This window comes from Montipora foliosa, chromosome 6 (genome assembly GCF_036669935.1).
Source record: "Montipora foliosa isolate CH-2021 chromosome 6, ASM3666993v2, whole genome shotgun sequence".
Classification (NCBI taxonomy): domain Eukaryota; kingdom Metazoa; phylum Cnidaria; class Anthozoa; order Scleractinia; family Acroporidae; genus Montipora; species Montipora foliosa.
The window spans coordinates 44,520,896-44,546,296 of NC_090874.1; the positions used below are offsets into that span (position 1 = coordinate 44,520,896).

Below are 25,401 nucleotides of genomic sequence, written 5' to 3' on the forward strand. Positions count from 1 at the left end.
ACTAAGCACGTGATCAATATGTGAGTCCCAGTTCACAGGGTTATCCTCGAATGTAACACCAAGCAACTTGAGCTTGGTTTTACGCTCCACAATAGCGAGAGGAGCTGGTAGGACTTTCAGACTACCACTTTGGCGAAGAGCCATTAGATCTTAGAATAGAGTGTAATGTGAAGTGGCTCAGAAACTTTCTCCAGTGCTTAGGACATGGTCTTAGTTCCTAACGATGTCGACGAGTCCCTTTGAAAATGGAGCGACTTGTTTATCTCCGCTGTTGACGAACAGATACCGAAATGTACAAAAATGTGGGCGATCATCCATGGATTGGCTCTGAACTTCTGATGCTCATCAAAAAGAAAAACAACCAAAGGAAAAAAATATTAAAATCTAAAACTCCTATTGACCTTGACAAATTTCATGTACTCTGGCGAAAGACCAAACAAATGATCAAGAAAAAAAGAAAAGATGAGTCCAATAAAATAAGAGACTCAATTCTTGAAAATCCAAAGCGGTTTTGGTCATTTATCAAATCATCTACAAAGATAAAACGGAATCCCTACTTTCTCAGGGACAGAGTGTCATTCGTAACCATCAAAGTTGACAAGGCGAACCTCCTAAACCGTTGCTCCCATTCTATATTCAGTCCACCTGACTTACATCCGTCCACTGAACTTACAACTTTATCTCAAGTTAATCCTAACCACGTATCTGATGTCCAGTTGATAGTAGCTGCAGATGCAGATGTGTTGCGCAACTAAGACCCCAACAAGGCGTGTGGAATAGATGGCATACCTAGCCGACTACTCTTAAATGTTGCGGATGAAATCGCCCCTTCGTTGTGCAGACTATTTAATCTGTCACGTTCGCTTGGGGTCATGCCTGCTAACTGGAAAATCGCGAACATCACGGCTGTCTTCAAGAAGGACGATCCAACACACTGACCCGTCTCTCTGCTTAGCACAGTATCTAAGGTCTTAGAACCAGGCGTCTTTAATCGATGTTATCATCACCTTGAACCCTCCCTGTACAAACTCCAACACGGTTTTCTAAAAGGAAGGTCTACAATAACACAACTCTTGTCCTATACTGAGAGACTAATTAAGCTGAGCTTACTGTCCTTGGAACACCGCTGAGAGATTTCAGACTTGCTACTATTTTTCAAATCAAGAAGTGGTCTGATAATTACCGATATTCATGACTATCTGTGCACCTCTGATCCTCGTTATGAAACTCTTAACTGTGATCCGAACAACTATAATATAAGTTTCATACACAAACAGGACTACTATAAAAAATGTTTTTATTAGGACTGCAGGACTGTAAAATACTCTTCCACCCAATATTAAATGTATAATCTCGCTCTTAACATCTAAATCTAAATTAAAAAACCTTTTTTTTTCTAAACTCGTCTCAAACAGTCCTCCAAGTGAGTATTTTATAGCTTAAATTGACTTGCTTCTTTGTAAACAAATTCTAGCCTATTATTGTGTGTCATTTTTATCGTATTATAGGGGTTAGGTCTCAATTTGGACGAAAGCTATTTCCCTCTCTCCTGCTCCCTGAGCCTTCGTGGAAGATTATCATCATTAAGGAGGATGCCACACGTTGCATGGGTACTTTCTACGCTCACTTTCTGTACGAGGACCATCCTGTCAATAACGTTATTTGGAGCCTTTCCGCCAAAGGGGCATTCTTTTGAAGATGCTGCCTTGTCTTAGGAGGAAAACCTTCAGCTGTCGCGAGTCACCAAGGCACAGGACCCAGACTATGTTTCAGCAACTCTTTAACCGCAGTCTTCTGACTTTGTCCGGAACTTACCATTCTCAGTCCCAAAAAGGTATCTGTCAGCTTTGAGTATCATAGTTCCTCACTCAGTAAGAAGAAAGGAGTCACGACTCAGGGACGTAAACGTCTTTAGCTTTTTCAACTTACAGTGCGATCTGGAAAACCGGCCACATGTTGAAAGCAACAATTGCTTCAGAGCGCCAATGATCGGGGAAAGGACAAACACATGCACTGTTTTGTTTCGTTTCCAAAATTAGCTCAAATTAAACCAATAGCCCATTTCCGAGTTGCTGCATGCCTCACTCTCAAAGCGAGTCCTGGTGCACAACCATTCAAATGAAGATGAGTTGCGTATTCTTATGCAAATCAAACTTATTTCCCTTACAATAGTTGAGCACCAAGACTCACTTCGAAACCGAGACAAACAGCAACTCGGAAATGGCCTATTATCCCGAAAATATAAGGCCGACACAATTCTTGCGGCCCAAGCAACAACAAACAATCGACGATTTAGCGAGTGGATTTCGGACGCGTGATTAGACAGAAACGGGAGGCGCGGTGGCCTCATGGTTAGTGCGCTCGACTCCGGATCGAGTGGTCCGGGTTCGGGGCCTGGCAGGGGACATTGTGTTGTGTTCTTGGGCAAGACACTTTACTCGCACGGTGCCTCTCTCCACCCAGGTGTATAAATGGGTACCGGCGTAATGCTGGGGGTAACCCTGCGATGGACTAGCATCCCATCCAGGGGGGAGTACAAATACTCCTAGTCGCTTCATGCTACAGAAACCGGAGATAAGCGCCGGCCTGATGAGCCTTCTGGCTCGTAAGCGGAGACTTTACCTTTTTATTAGACAGAAACAACATTCCTGATATATTTCAGGTATTCACGGTTTTTCTGGTCGCACCTTAATAGGATCACAAAACTTCGTCTTTGGTGGGGAGCTTTCAAACCTTTTCTCCTTGAATTGCTGAAATTCTTGTTCTCCTATGTCAAAGGCATTAATTAAATCATATGACACGTCTTCAGGAGTTTCCTTGGCTGTTGAGATGCTGGCGAGGTCTTGGCTTCCTTCGAATGGATTGTTCCAGCTGTCAATTAGGGCTACAACTGCTGATACGTCTTTATCATCTCTGGTAATTTTGGGTGATTGCAATTCGTCGTGGTGAAATTACGGCCGCTTTGCGTGCAAAAGAGAGTGCTCAGCTGGCTGAGAAAAGCACACGTGTACTCTACCGTCAGGTAAAATACATTTACGTCACTGGTTTTCAAACTGAATCTTGTCATCCGTCCTGAATGACGTATTCGTATCTTTGTTGACCGTTAATTCTGCAGTCTGATCCACGGAAATGCCTCCAAAAGGACTCTAGTGAGCTAGCTGTTCTGAAAAACTACCATCCATGAAATTATAATGTGCATCAGGGTGTTTCACTGGAAGAGTTGCTATTTGTGCGTTGTATACCGGTAGATATATTGCACAATTGAATCATCTGACCATGGGATCACCTTACGAATTGCGTAGAAAACATCGGCATAGAGATCTTTGTGCTCACATTCCCTGTGGATAGTTGGGTCACAGAAGCATTCATCGCAGCAAGATATCCAACAACATCTTGCATGACTGGTCTATGGCCACGGGATTTGGTGTTGAACCCTGTCCAGCTTGGGATCCGCTGATTTTCCTCTTTAACCAGTAGTAATCTCTTCCTGACCACCATAATCAATCGTGGCAGCCTTGAGGGGTTCTGGTCCTATTCTGTCTCCTGAGATATATGCATCGAGTGGCTGGACATCCTGCGTGATTTTCCTCTGCTTCTGTTTCCTGACAGGCGGATGTTGTACATTGGGGAGATGAGGTCTGTATACCCTTGGCTGAACCATAATCCCATTTATGCCTCCTTTCCCTCATGGAGGTCTTAAGGTTACAATGGCTGCATTGCCTGAGCTCGTTTGTTGGGCACCCTCTTACACAGAGAAAAAATCAGCAGATATGGAGTAAATTGGCTAAGGGCGCAGGCCCACAGCCGAATTTATTTTACGTGAACATAATGGAAAGGAATTTAAACAGCTTTGATGAATTTTACTCTTGGCCCAGTAAAGGTGAGGGCAAGAAAAAAATATCCCCTACCAAAAAAAAACTATAAACTGTATCATCGTGGATGGGAAGAGGGGAGGAGGTGGAAAAATCGAAGTGTCCTTACTCGATGACAATCAGCAGCGAATGATCGATAGTACACGTGCACATCAACAAACGCTATAGCCTCTATTGAGGGTACTGTGTAATGACCCCTGGTGAACTCTGCTTTAAAAGCCCGGATGTTGTGACGCAACACAAGTGAGATTACTATAAAAGGGTGTTACCAAATACAATGAGGGAAAGGTAAAAGGTAATATCTGCTACGAGCCTGTAGCATAAAGCGACTAGGAGTATTTACGTATACATCACTACGTCGATGACAACAGAAGAGAAGAAGAGTCAAATCTATTCATCTCTTACTGAAAATAAATCCCCACTCCCGAAACAGACAGGCAAATAGAGGTTTACAAAAAAGTAAGATCGCATTATAGCGCCAAAAATTGTACGCACCCCCGCTCCTCTGAAAATGATAGATGCAAGTTATAGACGAGAGGTAGAAGCGCTCCGCACACTTAATTGGACAATTTGAGCAATTAATTATCTTGTTATTGTCACCTGGAAAACTCAAGTCGATGCCGGAGCAATACTCTCTTGAACTCAGTTGAGAGCACTTCTCTCCATTTCGTCTATAACCCGCACTTCAAACATAAACATTTGGTAGTTTTCTTTTCCGAACACCAGTGAGTTTACTTTGTGATGTCTATACCTAGGAACATGTTCCGATGCAATATTTTACTTGAACTTTCGTGAACCGAAAATTGAGCTGAATTTTTTTACCCGCGTAACCCAAGCAGTTCTATTTAAAGCCATTTTTAACTTCCGAAACCGATAAAACTGACTAAATGTTAAGCTTACTGTTAACATTACGATTTAGTAAAAAACCGATCGCACGCAAGGATATCGGAGAGATTTAGTATCCCGTCTATGAACAAAGAAGTTCAGGATAAAATTTGAATTTTGCCAACAATCAGTGAATTAATTTAGTCGACGTCTTCAATTGAAAAGAAAAATTTACAAGAAGACAATTTCTCCTGCTTTTATAAACTAAGAAAGACCGGTGTAGAGTGTGGCATCATGAGTGTGTCCGCTTTCCCGTAGAAGAAAAAAATAATTTAAATGATCCCTGTTTCTGAATCTCTATATTTGCGTGAAGGTCCATTTTTGTTTTGAGAATTATGAGTTTCCTTACTTGTTTGGTTTTCTCGAGAACACTGGCTTTGAAAAGAGTAGTCTCTTGACAAACAAAGACACTGACTTCAGCAAACAATAAGGAAATAACTTTTGCATAAATTATCCCACACTTGTTTAATCCTATGCAAACAATTGAGCTCATCCCAGTGGATTCTCTCTACTTCAGTGATAGCAGTTATCCAGACAATCAATTAGTCGGAGCTAAGCGCAAGTTAACGATATCAATTCATCTGACACCGAAAGACGTTTTCAAATAAGGCATTTCATGTCGTTGTAATGGAGAGGAGAAAAGCGTCCAGATATATTCTTGGCAAGTTGATTACGGACGATAAAGAAGATGGAAGGAAACCGAAATTCAGGTATGGCTTAGACAATTTTCATTTACCTGGATACCTTCGTGGCTTCAAAACGTTCCCTCTTTACAAACGACAACAAAAACTCTTTTCTGACAGTTTGAATGAGTTCTCAGAGTTCTACTACGAGAGAGAGTTTGATCAATTCGCTCAAAAATAAATTTCTCTTGCAATAGGGCTCTGTCGAGGGTAATTTTGTATAGCCACATAAACTTGAAACCCGACCTAATTTGTAAGGGGAAAATACGTTTGGAATATGTTACAGATTATCTTTAAGTTAAAAGAAGAATATAACACTGGAAAGTATGTTCATTTACAGTTGTTGAATCAATGCTTTCCCGACAAAACCAATCGTCATAAAGTGTTTATTAACCAAGTTATACGCGTCGTTAGGACAACCAAGTCTCAAACACGCTTGCGCTGTTTTTATCTAGTGACGTTTATTTTGTGACCAAATGAAGTATTCGAAAAAACGAAGGCCAGTCGAAAATGTTTAACTCTAGTCATTTGTGGGCTTTTTCCGTAGATGAGTAAAAGCACGCGAATTTTAGGGTGACAACCAGTAAAATATTTTCTATATTACAAGAACGCGGGTGACAATGGGCAATGAAGGGCAGACGTTTTTTAGAACAAAAATGCTGTCAGATTCAACTGTTTTATCGCGATAAAATTAGCAAAAGGAAAAGTTTGGTAGGCTTCATGTAATTGTATAGCCAGCCACCGAAACAACAGGTGGCACATACAGTGTGCAAACAGAAAGAGAAGTCATGGCTATTCAATAAGAATGGTTTTCAAGGAAATTTATAGTCGTCTTGGTATTCTTTATCTTTTAAGACGGTCAAAATTAAATGAATTAAAACCAAAGATACCACACAGCTCTTTACAACCTTTTATTGCATTGGATCGCCAACTAAACCTCCGGCTCTATCCTTGCAGAACGTTTCTCACGAATATGTTGCTTTTAATTACTAAAAAGTTGTGTACAGATGTATCGGATGAAAAACCAGATAAAAATCGCTCGCAACAGCAGTAAATCGTATTCTAGGCGTTATTCCTCGTGTTAGGACGGTCCACAGAGTATAATTTTTAAAATAAGACAGGAATCTGAAACATGCAGTTGTGCTTAACATCTGCTTCATAAACATGATAAACGTGAAATTGATATTTTGCTTACTAAAGTCGGACATTTTTCTCAAAGTTTAAGGTCCCCTTTTTTGTTCTTTCTAAATTTGCACTCTTTCAATGTACCCATCATATTAATATTGGCCCGAATAATTTGTACATGCCGTACCCCTACACTGACCACATGCGGGGGAACACTCGAGGCCATACTTGCTGCAGGTGCATCTTGTGCTGGCACAATCTGCGGAACAATTACATCTTACCATCCGAAGAAGAGATTCAAGGGCCGCTGGTAAGTCGGTCATTACAGGGATTGTTTGGTCACCGGTAACTCTCCATCCCAAGTCTTCAAATGACATGCCGCTGCCGCCGTCAGTGGCAGATTTTGAAGCTGTATCTGTGAGCCTTTGGTTGCAAGTTTTTCACAGTATCTTTGGTACCGTAACCTATCAAGAGTGTCTCTATACTTTCCACCGTAGAGAGATACTAATGCACTCTCCCTTGCCGACACAACATCATCCATGAAAGAATGTAAGTCAAAGACCTTCGCTTGCTCTCTAAAGTGAGGAAAATTGGTACATTTCTCTAAAGCTGCATGAGACCTTGCCAATTCCATAGAGGCGAGAAGTGGAGTCACACCCCAAAACCGAGTGAATAAATAACATGTTGTGACAAACATCACTACCTAACAGCCTCTTAACGGTCTGCAGATTTCATACACGTCTTTTGGAGTTCTGCTTTGGCTCCGGCTTGGAATAAAGGTCCCAGCCATCCAGACGGGTGTTGAAGCACAACAGAACAAGTAAGCCGGTGTCGTCCTCGACAAGTACAGTGTTCTCTTCCTGAGCAGATTCCACGGCTGTCTTCACAATAACTGAGTACATCGGCGTCACCATTGGCTTGATATGTTGGACATTTGTTGAGCTTGAGACACCCGCTCAGCATATTTATGAACCATTGTTTGTTTCTGGGATTGGAAAGGAAGACCTCCTTTTTGAGCGTGACTTTCATGCTCTCTGAGAAGGTTACAGTCGCGCCAGCTTTCCCTCCCGTTCTCCTATGTTGCGTCATGTTTTTTGTAGACATCTCGTGATAGCCATCAAACACAACGATAGCGTTTTCGTATTTCCTGTGCACATAACTGCAGTATAAATTGCAAATTTCCGAATAGGTTGTGGACCCTCTAGGCCAGGGTATTCTGTGTTGTAGAGCTCCGCCATCCAAAACATACTGCACATCACTTTCTGGCCCTGACATGGAATCCGATGACAGTTTCGCCTATAAGGTATCCGCAAGAGCTGGTCGGAGCGTCAGAGGAGTATCAAACAGTGCTTCTGGGTAATTGCAGAGTTCATACCGGAACAACCCCTCTATGTTTTCGGACCTATTAGATGCAATAACAAGCCGCTGAAACAGGAGTTGTGGATCTAATTGTACTGTATCGCTTTCAATCCTGTCCGAGGACGTCGAGGCTAACGTGACAGCCTGCTTGTTGCGCTTAAATGTGTACTCTGCTGCTGATTTTCTGTTCATTGAGGACCAAACCTTCTCTCCTGTGGCCTTAGAGCAGTCTACATTGACATAGTTGTCAGCAATCACACCAGTTATGATGTTGCGGAGCGCGGGGTCAGGGGAGAAAGGATTACCTCTACCCAAAGTTGTGAGAACAGCTGTGTCCTTCATGTCGCGTGCCTGCCTGACGCTCGTTATATCTTTATTCTGCTCGCCTAAGTTGTACTGTGCGCCCGTCAGTTCCCGCATCAATCGGTTTTTTTCAGCCAGGATGGCATTGATAAGAGCCAAACGACTCTCTCCTGCTCAGTCAAACCCCTACCTCTGGTTAAGCCTCCGCTTGTCTGAAGGTCTTCTCATCAGCACTTGTTCAATGACAAGATCTGTTGACAATCCTGCCCAGTAGCGATTACTTCTCCTTACAACATGAAATCCTGCAACAAAGTTCCGATGTGCACCAGGATGTTCACTCTGCAGGTTGCCCAGGTACAAGCGAGCGCACTTAACGTAGAGGTAAGGTAGGCAAGGTAGGGTAACATTTCCGAGACCGCTTGAAGGTGAAGCTGCCAGTTAGCGGTGCGCTCTGTCTTGACAAAGGTGCGTAATATGTCCACTATTGCCATATACTGCTGCCATAGTGCAGCTGTACGACTAGCCGGCCTCAATTGGTCTCGCTGGTCATCGACGCGTTGTTTTATCATTCCCAGGACTGTTTCAGTGCTAACTTACTCGGCAGACAGCTCCTTTTGCACAAGGTTTCTAAAAAAAATGTGGGCCGCCTATAGATTCCGGTCGTACGCATTCCCCGGTAGACAGGTACCACCACGTACGACAAAATATTTGAAAAGGTTAAACTGATGCAGTTAGTATGATCTAAGAAATATGACAGTTTCTCATAACTATAGAAAAGTACCGCTATGCATGTTCATAGGATGGTTAGTGTCATTGGTCTCCATACTTTCTTCGTACGCTGTGCGTTCCTGGGGAATTTCCTGGCCAATGCACTCGTCGGTAACAAATACGACAACCACATTTACGAAAATGTTTTTCAGTAAAAGAATGTGAAAATATCATCTAGTGAATTAGCCTTTCAGTGGGGTCCTATTCAAGGATTTTAACATTAAACTGCTTACTTTTCCTCCGCTAAAGTGATGTTATCGGTCTCGTTCTCTTCGTAAACTGCCAGTCGGTCTGATTGTTCCGCAACAAGAATGCAAAGAATAATTGTAAAAAAAAAAAAAACATCTACTAAGTCCTAACCTATTAGCGCACTTGACAAGCAGATTCTCATACCTGTGTGAAGGTTTGGAATTGGCACTTTAAGAGCTGCTGAGTAGAGGAGCGCATTTAAAGCGGCGCCAACGACAAAATGAGCGCGGACTGCTCGTAAAATGGCTTTGCCAGTGAGTATACGGTCAACAGCGTATTAGTTCCAGAAGCTCTCTCGGCCCTGATCCCGCCATGAGATGACTAATGCTCCCAAGAAAGCTCATTTCAGTACGAAAGGCTCCCAAGCGCAAAATTACTCTGCGCTGGTCCCTTTTAGCTGGCTCGGTGGGGATAATGTTGGCAGCTTAATAAGGGTTGATCAAATGTGATGATAGTGTTTGCAATGTTGTGATGCTGTGCATGCTTAGAAACATATTTAAGTGTCGAGGAAACACAGGTGACGTCACTGGGATTAAGGTCATTCATACTGGGATCCACTACCTACCCTGGCTCAGCAACTACCATGTTCTTGTACTTCACCTCCACTTGTGATCGCCTTGGCTCAGAGCGTGGATAAACCTCGACTAAGCTTTCTCCTATGAAAGCATCTGGTTCGTTTAGTTCCAGGAGTAATAGTTGGAATCATGCCCATGCCATGAAAAGTGTTCTTACCGTCCAGGGTTCGAATATTGTGGTTCACATTTTCAGCTACGCACTGCACAAACTGCCCGTTATAATCTGGTTTGTCAGTTCCTCCAACAATGCTTAGTACAGCATTCTGATTGAACAGTTGCACCTCCTGGTAGGATGAGAAGACGCCATGACGGTGAAGAATCACTAAGATACTCCTTCATTTTCTCAACAAGATCGAGGACTGTTATTCGTTCATCATCGTTTTCCTGAAGGAACCTTGCAAATTTAACAAAAGCCTCGTTTTTTTCTTCATTCTGGGGTCTTCGGAATTTTTTTTTTCTTTTGATCAGGCTGATCTGACGCAACAGCTTTGGCATTTGTTTTTTGGTCCTGAAATTCACGCTGCAAGACTGAGAGTACACGGCATTGGCCGCTGGTAAATCATGAACATGTAGTATTCTCGATCCCACAACTTCAGCCCACGTATCACACCTTTCGGCGCATGCCTCTAGTACACAGTGTCTTTAGTTTCCAGGGTTCTCACCCTGTACACGGCATTCCCTTGTCTTTCAATTTTCAATTTTTGTTTACTCACTTCGACAGAACACTGAAGATTTAAAGTTTTAAGTAATTTTGTTTAATTCTCATAAACACCGCACAGACAGCAAGCGCAAATCATTCGCTATGAAATTAACATGTGATCACCAACAGCGCTAGCTTCTTTTGAGACCAGTGCTCGCGAACTACGGAAGCCCGTGAATATATATATATTTTTTTTTTCAAGCAATATTTAGTGTCATCGATTCGGCATTTTTAAATTCCAGCATGTACAAGTAACAAATTCCAAAAATGTTAGAAATTTATATGTTTGCAATGATGTAAAACTTCTACAAACCGAAACGTGCCTCAAGAGCTTTTCTGTGGCGGTTGTGGCTCAAGGTTTTTCTTTTCTTTTTTTTAGTGGAATAAAATCTTTCTTTCGCCACCAAATACGTTATATCTTAATTATTTTTAAATACGTATTTGAAGTTTATTCAAGTCTAGTTAAGTAATTTGCGCCCATCGTAAGAAAAGTTTTTGTCATCCTCGTTTCCATGCTGCCGGAAAAATTTGCTTTGCAGCTTGCTAAAAAATCTCATTTTTTCAGCAAATTCCCGTGATGGGATTAGTTGGGACTTTTGATACGTTACAGTGGACATGTTTATGAGTCTAAAACCGTTTAAGTATCTTCTGTTGCAGTTAGGTGCAGGTTGACGAGTTTTTTGTCGTAAAATATAACGGGACTATGTCCCCAATTAGTGTTCCAGCGCTAGAACGACTGGACACTTAACTAAATTACCTTTTTCCTTTTCTTTCCATACTTAAACGATTCCCAACTTTTTATGTTTCAGCACACTCACAAGTGACTGGATAAAGGCAGATAGAGATCCGGTTGAACATATGGAGGCAGTGAATGAATTTCTTGGAATCAAGCTCAAAGTATCACGGACTACCTCCGTCGGCCATAATGTCGCGGTAACGAATGTTAAGTTAAGAATTATCAACAAATTTCAATATGAGCCGTTTCTGGAAGAAAAAGAAAAGAGAGTTTCCGACGTAGTACAAATTTATCCAAAGAAGTTTGTTTTCGATCCTCCTGCAGAATTGGTTTTAAAGCTCCCGAGTTGTGTGGGTCCTGAGACCTGTGGGCAGCTGGTTTGCATGTATTGCGGTAATAGATGGTTAAGACACGGAGCAAAACACCTCAAATGGAGGCCAATGGACTCTCAGTGTCTTCACATAAATACGACAAGGACTGAAGCCAGGATCATGTGCAAAAGGAGTGGACTGTACACAATTAAAGTCACCCAGCATCGTCAGATAACCAAGAAATTGAATCCATACAGTGATTGTGAACTGAAACTCACGGAATATCAGGGAATACAAATTAAGTTCTTCAGGGGTTGTGTGGCAGAGAAGATGTACGTAACCTTAGAAACGATTTCCAGTGATCAATTATATAGTGAGCCAACACCAGTGGCGATCTCAGCGTCAAGATCTTGCGACAAGTGGTTCCCACTGCGAAACTTTAATCCTGATGACTTGAACACTTGGAATATGGTAGATGTAACGTCTAGTCCTGTTGTTCTAATTCGGCCTTCTCGCCACCATTTTATAAGACCTATTCAACTTACCATACCCCTTCTGGGTGGTGCGTTTACCAGGGAAGACACAAAAATTGTTGTATTGATGGGGAAGGTTGTCGACCTGGAGACAGTTTCATGGAAATATCACTACAGCACCCCAGAGGTAAGATTTTTTGTCTCGTTTTACAATGCGGACTGTTTAATTTAGGTTAAACTGTCGCTTGATTTTTATGCTGGAGAAACAGGGATTCACGAAATGGTTAGGTCACTCTCCTTTCACCAGTTGCAATATGTCTAGAGGGGGCGTTTCTCGAAAGTCCTGAATCTTTTCGGCTTATTTCAGGTGCCATGAAAGGCTTGGGATATAAAAAAATGAAACATTTCAAACTAGAGACTTTGCAGTTGGTTCGCTTTTTTATTTTAATATTATTACTATTTATTGATTTATTTTTAGACTTAAAAAAATGTTACGTTCAACGCTCGACCTTTAAAAAACAGGGGCCCGTTTATCGAAAGTTCAGAAACTTTTTCAGTCCTTTTTCGGGAGTCACAATTCTCGCTGTATCTTTGCTTCACGATCTTGTCTCTTTACTGTTTACTCTCTCCCAGATGTTAACGTTTTCCAAACCGACATTTCATTTTATCAATCTAACAAACTGTTTCACTTAACGACAAATCTATGGTACCATATGAGACAAATAATTGTTTAACAAGTTCCACTCATCGACAAGGCACCTTATTTCACCATGGCAACAAAGGAACTATCTAAACCGCTTGTCTCAAAAATGAACTCGGTGACTCCTAATTTTCATTGTTGGTAAGTGATTAAGAGGCTAAGATAAAACTCTACGCGCAAGTTAAAAAAAGAAATCTCTGAACTGATTCAGCCGGAGCCACATTCACAGTTGGAAAATTATTTAGCTGGCTCTGAATCTGATAATGGGGCCGGGAGTGGAAGTCCTTACAATGAAGCCGGTAAGCTGGAAATTCGAGTCATGTTTACAGACCTTTAAACATAACGTTTTCGTCAAAGACATAATTCAAAGAAGATAACAATAACAATGACAATAATAACTTTATGAAAGTGTTCTAGTTGGGGAGACTGGAATTCATGTAAAAATAGAATCCTTCCAAATACTCATCGCCCACGATGCCGCGACACATCCGGAACTTTTCAGCGCTTTGCAACGCTAAATTCGAAAGCTAATCAGGAAATCGTACAAAAAACAATAAAGAAAGTCGGCCGAAAGCCGGGAGAACCGCTTGAAGATTCTTTCCTTAGGGGTTAACTATTCAGCTCACAATCAAGTATTCATATGGCTTTTGTTATAAAGAAGTTAATAAAGAAAATGCGACTGTTTTTTTACGTCGGTGGTTCACTTAAAAGTGTTGTTTCTTTGGCCTCAAAAGTAGCTATTTCGGCACTTTTTTTGTATGGCTTTGACAATTTCAGAAGGAAATGTTTGAAAAACGAGGGGTAAGGACATGAGTATTCATATGGCTTTTTTTTGTTTGATTCTGTAAGATGGCCCTGCCGAATTTTCGCTGAATTCCGACCTGTAGAACTAGTATTTCTTTTTGCCTTTCCTGCAACCAATCCCCGAACCTGAAAATAGTGAAAATGTTAAAACTGGTATGTGACGCCTTCAGAGACGCAATATCTCCTGATAGAGCTATTAACTTCCTCCCACCATGACCTACATAAATACTATCAACCTCTTCCTGAGCACCGTGTAGCATCTAGCAAAGTCTTTTAACATCAAACAAATTCCAGGGGGATTTGATACCCGCTCATCTCATTCTTGTTAGTGATCTGAATTGAACCATTGTTCTTTGACTCTCATTGCAGGTGGAAACTACTGAGAGTGGATCTCAAGTTGCTGCTTTCTTAATTACGAGAGGAGGACTTTATAAGGTCGTTAGGCGATTTGCAAACAACCAGGCTACCTACCTTAAACATATATCAGACTGCATTTCAAGAGAAATAGGTTACAGTACCAGTAATAACAAAAGACATTTTGTTACTGCCTCTCTTCGAGGCCTCATGACGGAGATCGCGGAGCCTGGAAAGCAGTTCGTATTGAGGATAGCCTTGCTTGACAGCTCACAACCCAAAAATCCTGATTTGTGTTTTGTATCAGAAGTTTGCTGTCAACCACTGTCCCTGCCTCTTGGCAAGACTCGATTTCTTGTGCGCGGATCCTTCGAACCAGATAGGGACGCCGCGGACCACAGTGAAGAGCGTATAGTGATGTACACTGGCAAGACGATGTTTGTTGATTTCTACTTGAAATTGAGGCTTAATGATCCAACAAAACTCCCTGATGGGATAGGCAAAGTTTCCATCCACGGAGCGGAAGATGTACAATTTTATATCAACCTGCACAAACCAACCCCAGTATGTCAATGCGTTTTCTCTAATTTCCCACGCTTTTCTATTTGTATATTAACCGTATATTGTAGCATTGACAAACCACACCTGGGAGGGACTGATCATCTTTACATTCGGTGTTTTTTTTAGATAAAGGACTTGGACAATCCAGTGAACGGCGACTCAGGACTCCAGGAAATCACAGGGAAAAGAAGACTATTAATGAAGCGGCAAATTTCAGGCGAACTCTCACCTTTGAGAAAAGTAGAGGACCCTGGTGAGTGGCTGCTGTGCTGAAATCATGACAAGCGTAGTATTGAATAATCTCTTTTTGGCACCAACTTAATGGAATTTTCTTCATGTGGATAACCGAAGATGGGGTGCAGCAATGTGTTTTCCCAATATCTGCGCAGCGTCAATTGTTGGAGCCACAAATTAGAGTTGTAATTGATGATGATCATTGTTACTATGATGATGATGATGATGATGATTATTATTATTATATTGTTATTGTTATTGTTATTGTTATTGTTCTCTTCTCTCCAGTTGTCGGGTGTTCTAATGGGTAATGTTGATTGGTTCTCAGCAACTCCCCGTTGCTTATAGACTGAACGCTTTCAGCAACAGGTGAGCAATTCCAAGAATGGCCGATAATTGTACACTTCCAAGAAAGACAGGTACATCTAGCTTGCCAAACCAGGTCTTTGCACCTTTCGATTTCTTCCAAGGGCACCAATCACGATAGGTATTATTGTGACTTTCGAGGCTCCATGAATCCTTCTGATTTGCTAGTTCCTGGTACTTTTCAACCTTCTCCTCCTGAGTCCTGGTGATGTTCTGATCCACTGGCACAGCTATGTCAATAAGTGTCCATTTCTGTGTGTCTTTATGCACTAGAATAATATCTGGCCGATTATGCTTCAGCACTTTGTATGTGTAGGTAGTCATGTCTCAGGTAATCCCCACTTCTCTATTTTCTGAGATTGGCAAGGGTTGATGGTCATATCACTTGTCAGTACACTCTATCCCATACTTCCTGTACATCTCCCAGTGTACCCGCAGGGCCACCTTGTCGTGGCGCTTTCTACACTTTCTCTGGGCAAGCTTCTTGCATCCACTGTGTCGTACTGTTACTATTATTATTATTATCATTATTATTACTATTATCATTATCATTGTCATTATCATTATCATTACTATTATTATTATTATTATTATTATTATTATTATTATTATGATTATTATTATGATTATTCAACCCAAGTAATTTGTCATCCATGTTTTAATTGAAATTGCAGGGGAAAAAGACCTTTCATTGTCGCCCGAAACGAACTTAACCTACCGTCCGTCTCTTCCTTTGCTCGCTGTAGCACCTTTGACGAATCGCTGAACCTGACCTCACCGGAAAATCCATCTCTTAAGTCGCAATGCAAACGTACTTTTCCCCAGTCAAATGGATTTGACAAGGATTCAGAAACAACACTTTAAGATGCGACCTGTGTAATGTACTTACACGATTGTAATTAAATGAACACTACTGAAAATTATCTTGCCTCAATTTCAAGTAGAAATCTTTGTAGGAGAATCCAAAAAGATGAAAAAAAATTGCTTCTTTTGTTGTAAGAAGAAACTTGAACGTGCTTTGAATAGATTTAGAATTTGACATGTTTCCTTTTAAAGCAAAATGGGTTGAAAAACGTTTCCGGTTAAACTTTATTCTCAAGGGTTCAGTATTTTGGATAAGGGTTAAGAAGATCCGTAAGGGGCCTATTTCAGCTATAACAACCCCTATTTTAGTCAGGAAAGGGCCACTTGAAGACGAGAGGCACAACCAGCTGTGCAGAAAGTTGCAGAAAATGGACTCCAGTGACGCTAGACAACTGAGGGAGAGACGAGCCAAGTTCCCTGATCTGTGATAGCATAAACATAAAAAAATAGAAAATTCATATCGGAAAGATCAGGACTAAGTCCACAGTTCGTCGACTCTGTTAGGAAGAGAAACCCTTTTTGGATGTTCTTCTTGAAAATGTAAAAGATTTCGCTGTTCAACTGTTTACAATGATGCAAAATTCAATTCATTAATTCAAGACTAACGCTTTTTCAGGAAATTCTGTCTTGTTCTACTGCATAAAATTAACCGTCTTTTTCTTTTTCATTAGTAATGATTTATTAGCAGTTATTGTTAATTATCCGTGGTCTTAATTTAGTTCATTGTAGTAAGTGGAATATTTGTAACTTAGGACGTCGTATCTGTACGATCATCGTCAAATGTTATAGCGGAGCTTCACGCGCGCCGAAGGCGCGCGCGCGCGGAGCCCCACAGTTAAGAAAATATGGTAACCCATCGATGGGAGAAATTTTGGTTTTAAAGCCATGACGTCATCGACTGTCCGTACTTACGTCCGTCCACCCCTCCATGTATGCCAATGTAACCAGTATCATGCTAGCTTACAGCATACATCTTTCATATTGGACATCCATGTTTTGTTCAATTGACACCTGTCAAAACAAGGTATCCGCTGGCCAGTATCACGTGACTATATCGCGAGCTCAAGTCTAGAGCTCACCGAGGTCAGCTGTTTTTTTTTTAAGTTGACCGCTGACCAGGTATTAGTTTTTTGATTGGATTACAGACTTAACCCAGGTTAACTCAGACACCTTAACATAAGCGAGGCGAGGCGATGCGAGGCGCTTTCTGTGGCTCGACACGGCTACAAGGCCATACTACGTCAACTGTAGTTCTTACACAGTCAACGCTTTTTGTGTTCAGGTGGAAAATGGTTTGGAAAATGATTTCTTTTTGCATTTTTCGCTGGTTTCAATCCAGTTTGACATATCATGATAGCTGTGGTCCGCACTGGCGGCTACGCAGTTATTCAAGTCAAGCATCGGAGGGATATAAACTTAAGGCTCAGTGTTTATTTTTAATTTGCTTAGAACTGCCTTTTTGTCTGTATTGCAATTTTTGGCATATCTTTATAAGCTCTAATAAGGTTACATGATGCCTGGAGGACCTATGACTAGAACAGAAACGAAAGGAGAGCGAAAGAGAACAACAACGACAAAACAGAATACCAGTAATAAGCTCATACTTAGTGGTAAAAGTTACTCTACAAATTCTTTCCTTAAGCGTTTGTTATTTTTAAAAAGTGGTTTAATCGGTTTTTCCTTTGTTCAGGAATGAAAATCGAATTTTTATTGTCAACTGGAATTAAATAACAATTATCTGTACCCTTTTGGACATAAAGAAAAAGTTGATTTGTTTGTTTGGTTTGCTCTAAAATGAGGGTTTCGACAAAACTCTGACCCCCGGTTAACTGACCCCCTTACTGACCCCCCTACTGACCCCCTAAAAAATTAATGAGAAAATGAATACTGCTTACTTAAGCCTCAAAACCCTTTTTAAACAGCATTGTTCAGCAATATTTAAGTCTAAGCACCCATTTTAAAAAGGTTAGCTTACATGAAGTAATCGGCCATCACAACAATAATCAAAAACTAACCTTTTTAAAATGGGTGCTTAGACTTAAATACTGTTGAACAATGCTGTTTAAAAAGGGATGTTGAGGCTTAAGTAAGCAGTATTCATTTTCCCATTGATTTTTTAGGGGGTCAGTAGGGGGGTCAGTTGACCGGGGGTCAGTGTTTTGTCGAAACCCCTAAAATGATCTAAAATGCGAGCGAACAAGTGCTTTTTAATCCGTTCGCCCAACTGTTATTTCATGTGCCTCGACAGTGACAACAAAATTTTGCCCTTATGTTATTAACACTTAATCGCGATGAGTTCTCGTAAAATTAGGGGGAAATTTCACTAGCTTGTGTTTTCAAAAAATTATGTAAAGCAGCTAAACGTTATTTAAGTGTTGGAGCGGATGTTGTTTGAAGTTCGTCTTTTTTTGGTTGCCTTGCCGTATTTTGCCGATTCTTGTTTCAAGCCAACCAGGCGTGTTTCAGTGAAATACATCAAAATGTGAATGATCTCGTTTTCAGAGATAAAGTGGAATAAAGGAAATCAGTAAAACTCTTTTTTGACCTTGAACTGACAAATTTTCCCGACGGTTTCTAATTTTAGTGTCATTCCCAGGGAATGGCTTTTTTTTGCTGCTCCATTCGCTCGCTGAGGATGCGCTTGTTTTCTTTTAAAACTCATGCGATTCAAGAAAAACTCATTGCCAAACTGAATGAATTCCATAGTAAATTTCGCTTGAAAAACCGATATCGCACTCATCGCGTCGTGCTTCATGCGATATATGTTTTTTGCGCGAAATTTACCGTGGAATTCACTGGTGAGGCAATGATTTTTTATACAGAGAAAAAGGGAAGAAAAATATTTAATTAAGCAGTAATCGGAAACTATCCCTACAGGCAGTAAGAATAAATAACCAGGGAGCTCCGGTTTTAGGTTTGGCTAAGTCTATATATTAAGCAATTAAGTAGCAAAGAGGATAAAGACAAAATCCCTTTGTCTGTGGTACTGGGAAGAGAGAGTTACCAGCGTTCAGTTCAAAGGAATGAAAGACGGAGACAGAAAAAAAAGTTGAGAGTGGGAGCCAACAACAGCAGGGAAAAAGAGGAGAAGAAAGGATACACTGCATTGAAAGGATGATTCGGGGTCCATGCAGAAAAGGAGAAAGGTTTGTAGTTTCATGGTTATAAAGTAATTTGGTTGCAGTCAGGACTGCTTGCATGGATTGAAGAAAGTGGACATTGCAATATATTATAAATATTTGGAACGTAGTTAATTGTAAATTACATGGGTTAGATGGCACAAAGGATGTTTTAAGTTTCTAACGTAGCCAATTGTGTCACCGGTTTATGGAAAGAGCCTAATGTGTGTCGAATATCTCTTGTTTTCTATCGCATCGTTGCGCACTTCGCAGAAAACTGAAGTCAAGCCTTGCACATTAATCAGCTTGAAGTTTAACCTTGCCAATAATAATCCCAACTCAGTACTTCAACATGAAGCACGATTTACAGGAATGACCTCGTGTAGGGGACTAAGAAAGCCGGCATCCGGTGCAAAATACTATTTTATTCACGGTATCCTAAATAGCGAAAGGAAGAAGTCAAAATAGACGACAAGGTTAGTGTTTAGGTGACTTTGAAAGAAATATCAGCGCTTGAAGTGACATCACACTTCAGCTCAGACTGAGTCTTCCCGCGCACTCTGTCGACTTTGATGGATGGGGTTTTGGCTATTCCAAGGCAAGTAGAAATTAAAACCTTAAAATCATCTCAGCTTCAATAGCACTTAAACAGTGATTAGTCACCTGTATTTATAACCAGGGATCAGGTGTTCTTCTAGTGAGAGGGTGGAGTTGGTTGACTTTTGTGTGAGAGCATTATAGAACTCAGTAAAATGTACCACGTCAATCACATGTACAATTTTATCGTAGACTTAACCCAGGTTGCTAAGGTAACACGCTTAGGTGGGGTCAAAAATAGCTGCCCCGGGGTCCCGGGTGACCTTTCTCGAGGCTATTGCGTGGTCGCTAAGTTGTAAACAGGCAAAATGGCGGGTGGAGGACGCATTTTGGCGGTTAATGTTCTTTTACTGTCACTAGTTTCTCTTGATTCAACTTGTCAGTGCTGTGTCGTCTTACAGGAGCCCATGAGCTCCTTATTATCACTTTAAATGCTGCAACACCTCCACCAAAGGCAGTAGTATATCGTGATACAAACCTACCCCGGGTTGGCAGGTTACTCCACCTTCAAGTGTTTATGGCGCCGGTAAAACCCGTTTTAACCTACAAATTGTAGGTTAAATTGGTGATCCGTACTTTACCTAAGTTGAATACGCACTCAGATTGATTAAAGAAACTTTTTTGGAGCCTAGGCTAAGCCTAGAGAAAAATCAGTGTCAGGTTAGGATTAATTTTAATAATTTTATACTTAGCTCTTATTAACCGAGCAGGAGGTCTGTATGGGAGAATCTTGACCGAGGTCGTGAGTACAGACCGAACGCAGTGAGGTCTGTACACCCGACCGAGGTCAAGATTCTCCCATACAGACTGACTAAGCTCGGTTAATAAGATGTTTATTATATGGCAAACAAGAACAATTTAATTCGTTTAATGTAACTGGTTTGTACTAACTGATATTTTGCTTGCGAACGGCGATGAGTGGCGATGAACTGAACTTAATTCTGTCAAAGTTTTCTCGTCATCCTCTCTTTTGTCATCATGCTGTTTGGCCGGTCTAGATGGGAAAATCTAGACCTCGGTCAATATCGATTTCAGCCAATCAAATTCGTGAACTTGGTAGTTCCCAGTCCTTGTGAGACAGAACCATATAATAAACATATATGTTAATTGACCAGTAATATAAAAGTAAAGATTGAAAAGGACTGTGTTGGCTTAAGAATGTTCGTCGTTGTAGTGAAGTGGTGGAAGCCACAATACTACGGAACTGGAGGGTGTGAGTTCGAGTATCGCTAAGTGCATAGTACAGTTCTTTCTTCATTTACTATTATGTTGTAATGTTGAGGCTCAATAGCCTATTTCCGAGTTGCTGCATGCCCACTTTCATAGCGAGTCCTGGTGCACAACCATTCAAATGGAAATGAGTTGCGCATTCTCATGCAAATCAAGCTCATTTCCCTTACAATTGTTGAATATCAAGACTCTCTTCGAAACCGAGACAAACAGCAACTCGGAAATGGTCTATTAATTTAACCTACTTGGTTAAAACGGATTCAATCTGAGAACGGATTTTACCTGCAACATTTACATGGAAAAATGCGACCCCGGCTGGGTGGGTTACCCCTGTCTGGCAGACCGAAATGTGCACACATGGCATGGCTGCGCAGGGCCGATGCACACTTTGCACAAAAGCAGAACTCGTTCTCCAAGTGGTAATCGTTGCCAGTGCTAACGCGCATTTACTACGTGATAAGCTCCATGCGCGCTCTGTTAGTGACTGTTTACAATTGTGACGAAAAAAGAGTTCGTCGCATACTTTTTTCCTTTGTTTTGAAAACTATCTAGGTGTAAAGCTTAATGTACTCCAAATGTCTTGCTGCTCGGCAAAAACGATCGAAGATAAAATTCAACCCTATGAATTACGTTCTGTGTACATTAATCAGATCAAAATGTTTTCCAAACGGGGATTATTTGCAGAAGCTGTTCGAGCTTTTCGAGAGGTGGGTTGAAGGTTCCTTTCCGTTTTCTGTTTCTTTCTTTTTGCTATATCTATTGTAAAAAGAGCTTCAATTTTTTTCAATTGTGTTCCCCTGATAATTCTACGTTTCCTTTTGGATTTTTCCCACTTCTTCCAACTTCTTCCAACGTTTCTTTAACTCTGCCGTCAGGCTAGCGAAATATTGAACAATAGTTAAACATAGACCTTGCGTTGAAAGATTTGACTTGATTGATCCGTTTTCCTTTGTTAATTTATTGCTGCAGTCATTCTAAATACGCAGCTCTGAAAACATACAGTCTTTCGCTCATGCAGACAATTGAAGCTTACGCAAGTTGCGCTTTATCGGCATGAGCGCGTCCTTGTTTGTTGGTCACGCGTAATTCTTGTTTAGTTGTGGATAAAGGGAATCGTTGCAGTTCCAACAATAATATCGCGTGTTATTAAAAACTGAACTACGGATATCAGATTTCCAGCATTTCCATTGGCTCGCCGGACACAGGCTATCAGTTCATATACCTGCTGTACCTAATATGGTCAATTTTGCAGGCCTAAGAAAAAATGGCCGACAAAAGCCGTTTTGGACCGGAATTGACTGAGGCAGAAATCGATGCTCAAGTCCCAATACATGGAATACTTGTTGACCCTGGAATTTTCAATAAGACAATTATTCTACTCGGGCATTCTGGGTATAAAATGATGATATTCAACTGGGCGATACGCGCCTTGAGCTCCTTGGTTATCTATCACTTCATATCCAGCGCGCTCTCGTAGAATAATTAACAATTATTGGACGAGGTTGAGCCAAATATCGTGATTTGTCAGTGGCGAGCAGATCAATTATTTGCCGAAGCCGAAGGCTGAGGCAAATAATATTTCGATAACCGAGGTCAATAATTGTTTTATCATTCGATCACCGAGTTTGTTTTTTGTTTTTGTTTCCGGGAAGCCGTAAGTGTGCGCTGCCTTGCAGAGTCGAGTAATGGCATCAATCAATTGGTTTCCTTCTCAGCATAATTATAATTGTAGACTTCAAATTGTACTTACAGTCAAACGTTCAATAACACTAGGCATCAACAAAGCTGAAGAATTTCTCAGTTTTCAAAGCGTATCCCGACAAGTGAAGCTTTGGTGTAAAGCTCGCTCTTCGTCTACCTTTCTTTCCTTGCGATACTCTCGAAATATGTTGAAGTGCAACTTTTGTTCCTTTCTTAGTATTCTCACTGTTCTTTCGATCAACTAAAGATGTCGAATCATTCTCTGACAGCTCGGGGAACCGATCTGCCATTTTCTCACAAGAGCATGATTTTAATTGCTTATGAGCAGAATATTATTTGCAGCAATACATCTATTTGTAGGCAGTTATTTGCAGGTCACGTGGTGGGCTCTCGGCCGATGAAAAGGAAGGACAAAATACATCGAATGATAATTGTTAATTATCGTAATCACATCATCATACGCGATATCATGTATTGACGTTTTTTTCTTCCTTACTCAATAGACCAAAATCGATATATGAAAATTCAGTCCTAAATAAAAGGCATCATCTCGAGATTCTGGGCAACAAAGATAAAAATTTGAATGAGTTTATTTCCCAGATCCTCCAGATGACAGCTTTTGTTTGGGACTGAATTATTCGTCTGTTGTTTTGTCATTGACTGTCCCCACGGTTGGTGGCTCCTCATGAAATCGGTTATTTGATTGTAATAAGATTTAATGGAGCCCAAAACAGTTCGGCATCCCACTGGTGATCAGCCAGGGCACTCGACACAGGATGCAGCTATTATAACGGGTGTCGTGAATGGTTCAGAAAAAAACTTTTAAGCTGAAACTATTCAGTCTCATCCTAAACACAACAAAGCTGCATCTTATCTTTGTCCAATGACATTAAAGATCGTAAAGAACTGCATGATATCTGCTCTCAGCGGAATTGTTTCTTTTGTCTGTATCACTGGAATAGATTGCTTTAATTAACCAGAGTCGCTCTTTTTCATGCGCACAGCTTGCAAACAACCTCGGAGTAACTTCAGAGACCAAGAGATTAAGTCATCTTCGAATTACAGACCTCATAGCTGCAAAGGAATTCCTCGTAGATAGAGATGCTTACATTTATTTGGACAGGTAAGTGTATTCCATTCATGTAAGAGTAAATGCATGGAAACATTTATTTGGGAAAAAAAAAGCTACTATTAGTTAAGCAAAAACTAAAGCTTGCAAATTAGCCTTGCATGCAGCTGTTCTACAACAAAATCAAGAATCGCGTGAGTCAAGATAAAATAAAGGGGAAGAGAGGGCATCCCCCAGCAGCCAATCATATGGCGGGAATGTGGGCTCTGAGCGTGGGTTGTCCACGCGGAACACATTCCGGCCATATCATTGGCTGTTGGCTAATTTCCTTAGGATCCGTACAGCGTTGGAATTGATCTAAAAATAGCGTGAGACGTATCACCTATAACGGAAAAGGCCATGTATGGGAGATGCCCTTCCTATCCCCTTCATTTTCTCTTGGTCAGAACCCAGTAGGTCAGATAATACGTTTAAATTTCCCAATGGAGCTCCATTGGTCACTATATTTTTCGTTAAATCAAACTTGGATTCTAATCTAATTTGTCCGCGCGGAATGCAACATTATTTCTCGCGTTGCTGATAGCAAACTTTCTTTTGCGCCAACCCTTACTTTCATTAGCCCGCACCTCCGTCGTTTACCAAGCGCGTTAAATTATTGCCTTAAAAATATGTGAATGATTTTCTTGCTTCTATTAAAGCCTCATCACCACCACCCTGAGAGAACTGATAACCTGGACGAGTTAGTATCTTTTGTGCCAAAGACGTGGAATCGACCGGATTTACTTGCTTAAAACGGATTAACTGTATTAGTGGATTTTATAATTATACAGGGTCGGATCTCGGAAACCATTTAAAGTCGGCTTGGCTTAATTATGTGAGCAAGACAAATAAGAATTAAGGGTTACTGTTCCGCCATTACATTATGCATTACCATGCCATCTGGAGCCCCGAAAAACACACAAAAGAGTGGCCATCCTTTGCCTCCTCTCCACCTGCTGTACCCACGTCTCTTTTTTCGACGTAAAAAAAGCTTTCTCAAGCTGTTGTTTTTGTTTCAAGTCCGCGGGGTCTTTGTAAGTTGATGCAAAGAGTTATCGTTTATTGATCCAGTCAGAATTAAGGGTAACACTATCAAGCTCGTCGCGTCAAGTCTCATTTTTACAGTGTTTCAAGGACTGAAACACGTGTACAAGCAGTTTAACTGTTTGCTTACTAGAAACATAATTTCACCATTGACTGTGCCTGTGTTTGATCACCGCGGCACGCATCCGTCAAGCACGAAGGCTGTCTTGGTCTCTCATGATAAACTTGGCTACAAAATTACCGAAAAGAAATGGCTGAACGAACAAACGAATAAATGAATGGATGAATGAATGAATGAATGAATGAATGAATGAATGAGTGAATTTATTAGTTTACTCCGTAACTGGCTTTTCAGCTAACTTTACACATTTTTATGAAGTGATATTATTAATGATAATCAGACTGCCATAAAATACTAGAAACATCACTAAAACCAGTGATATCACATGGCCCCTAATGCAAGAATGCCTTTCAAAAATGTTTCTTTACCTTAGTTTTATAACATTAGTCTCTCTATTCCAGACAGAATCTTGCTAGGTTATTTCAAAGACGAACTGCTCGAAACACAAAAGACCGCCGACCAACAGCAGATCTAAAAGAGAAGTGTTTACCTTGTCATAATTTTTATTGTTACGAGAGTGCGTGTCCCCCTTTTTTCTTAAACTACTAGAACGATGCGG

The 25,401-nt window shown here is 40.9% G+C and overlaps 2 protein-coding genes across 3 annotated transcripts in view; both read left to right on the top strand.

Moving 5' to 3' along the window:
* Window positions 1-5,300: 5,300 nt before the first annotated feature.
* LOC138009112 (uncharacterized) lies at window positions 5,301-17,682 on the top strand. Of its 2 annotated transcripts, none has more exons than XM_068856411.1 (5): window positions 5,301-5,467; window positions 11,329-12,226; window positions 13,913-14,461; window positions 14,585-14,711; window positions 15,733-17,682. In XM_068856411.1, exons 1-5 carry the CDS (start codon window positions 5,385-5,387, stop codon window positions 15,822-15,824), a joined length of 1,749 nt encoding a protein of 582 aa, XP_068712512.1. In that variant the 5' UTR covers window positions 5,301-5,384; the 3' UTR covers window positions 15,825-17,682. The 2 variants fall into 2 exon arrangements, with proteins under 2 accessions (XP_068712512.1, XP_068712514.1); XM_068856413.1 differs by lacking the exon at window positions 15,733-17,682 and adding an exon at window positions 14,981-15,062.
* A 3,761-nt stretch (window positions 17,683-21,443) lies between these two features.
* Window positions 21,444-25,401, top strand: part of LOC138006858 (uncharacterized) — a 5,633-nt gene continuing 1,675 nt past the window's right edge. Inside the window, exons 1-2 of the mRNA XM_068853458.1 lie at window positions 21,444-21,575; window positions 23,574-23,692. Coding sequence (XP_068709559.1) covers window positions 21,444-21,575; window positions 23,574-23,692 — 251 coding nt within the window. The remainder of the gene's footprint in view (window positions 21,576-23,573; window positions 23,693-25,401) is intronic.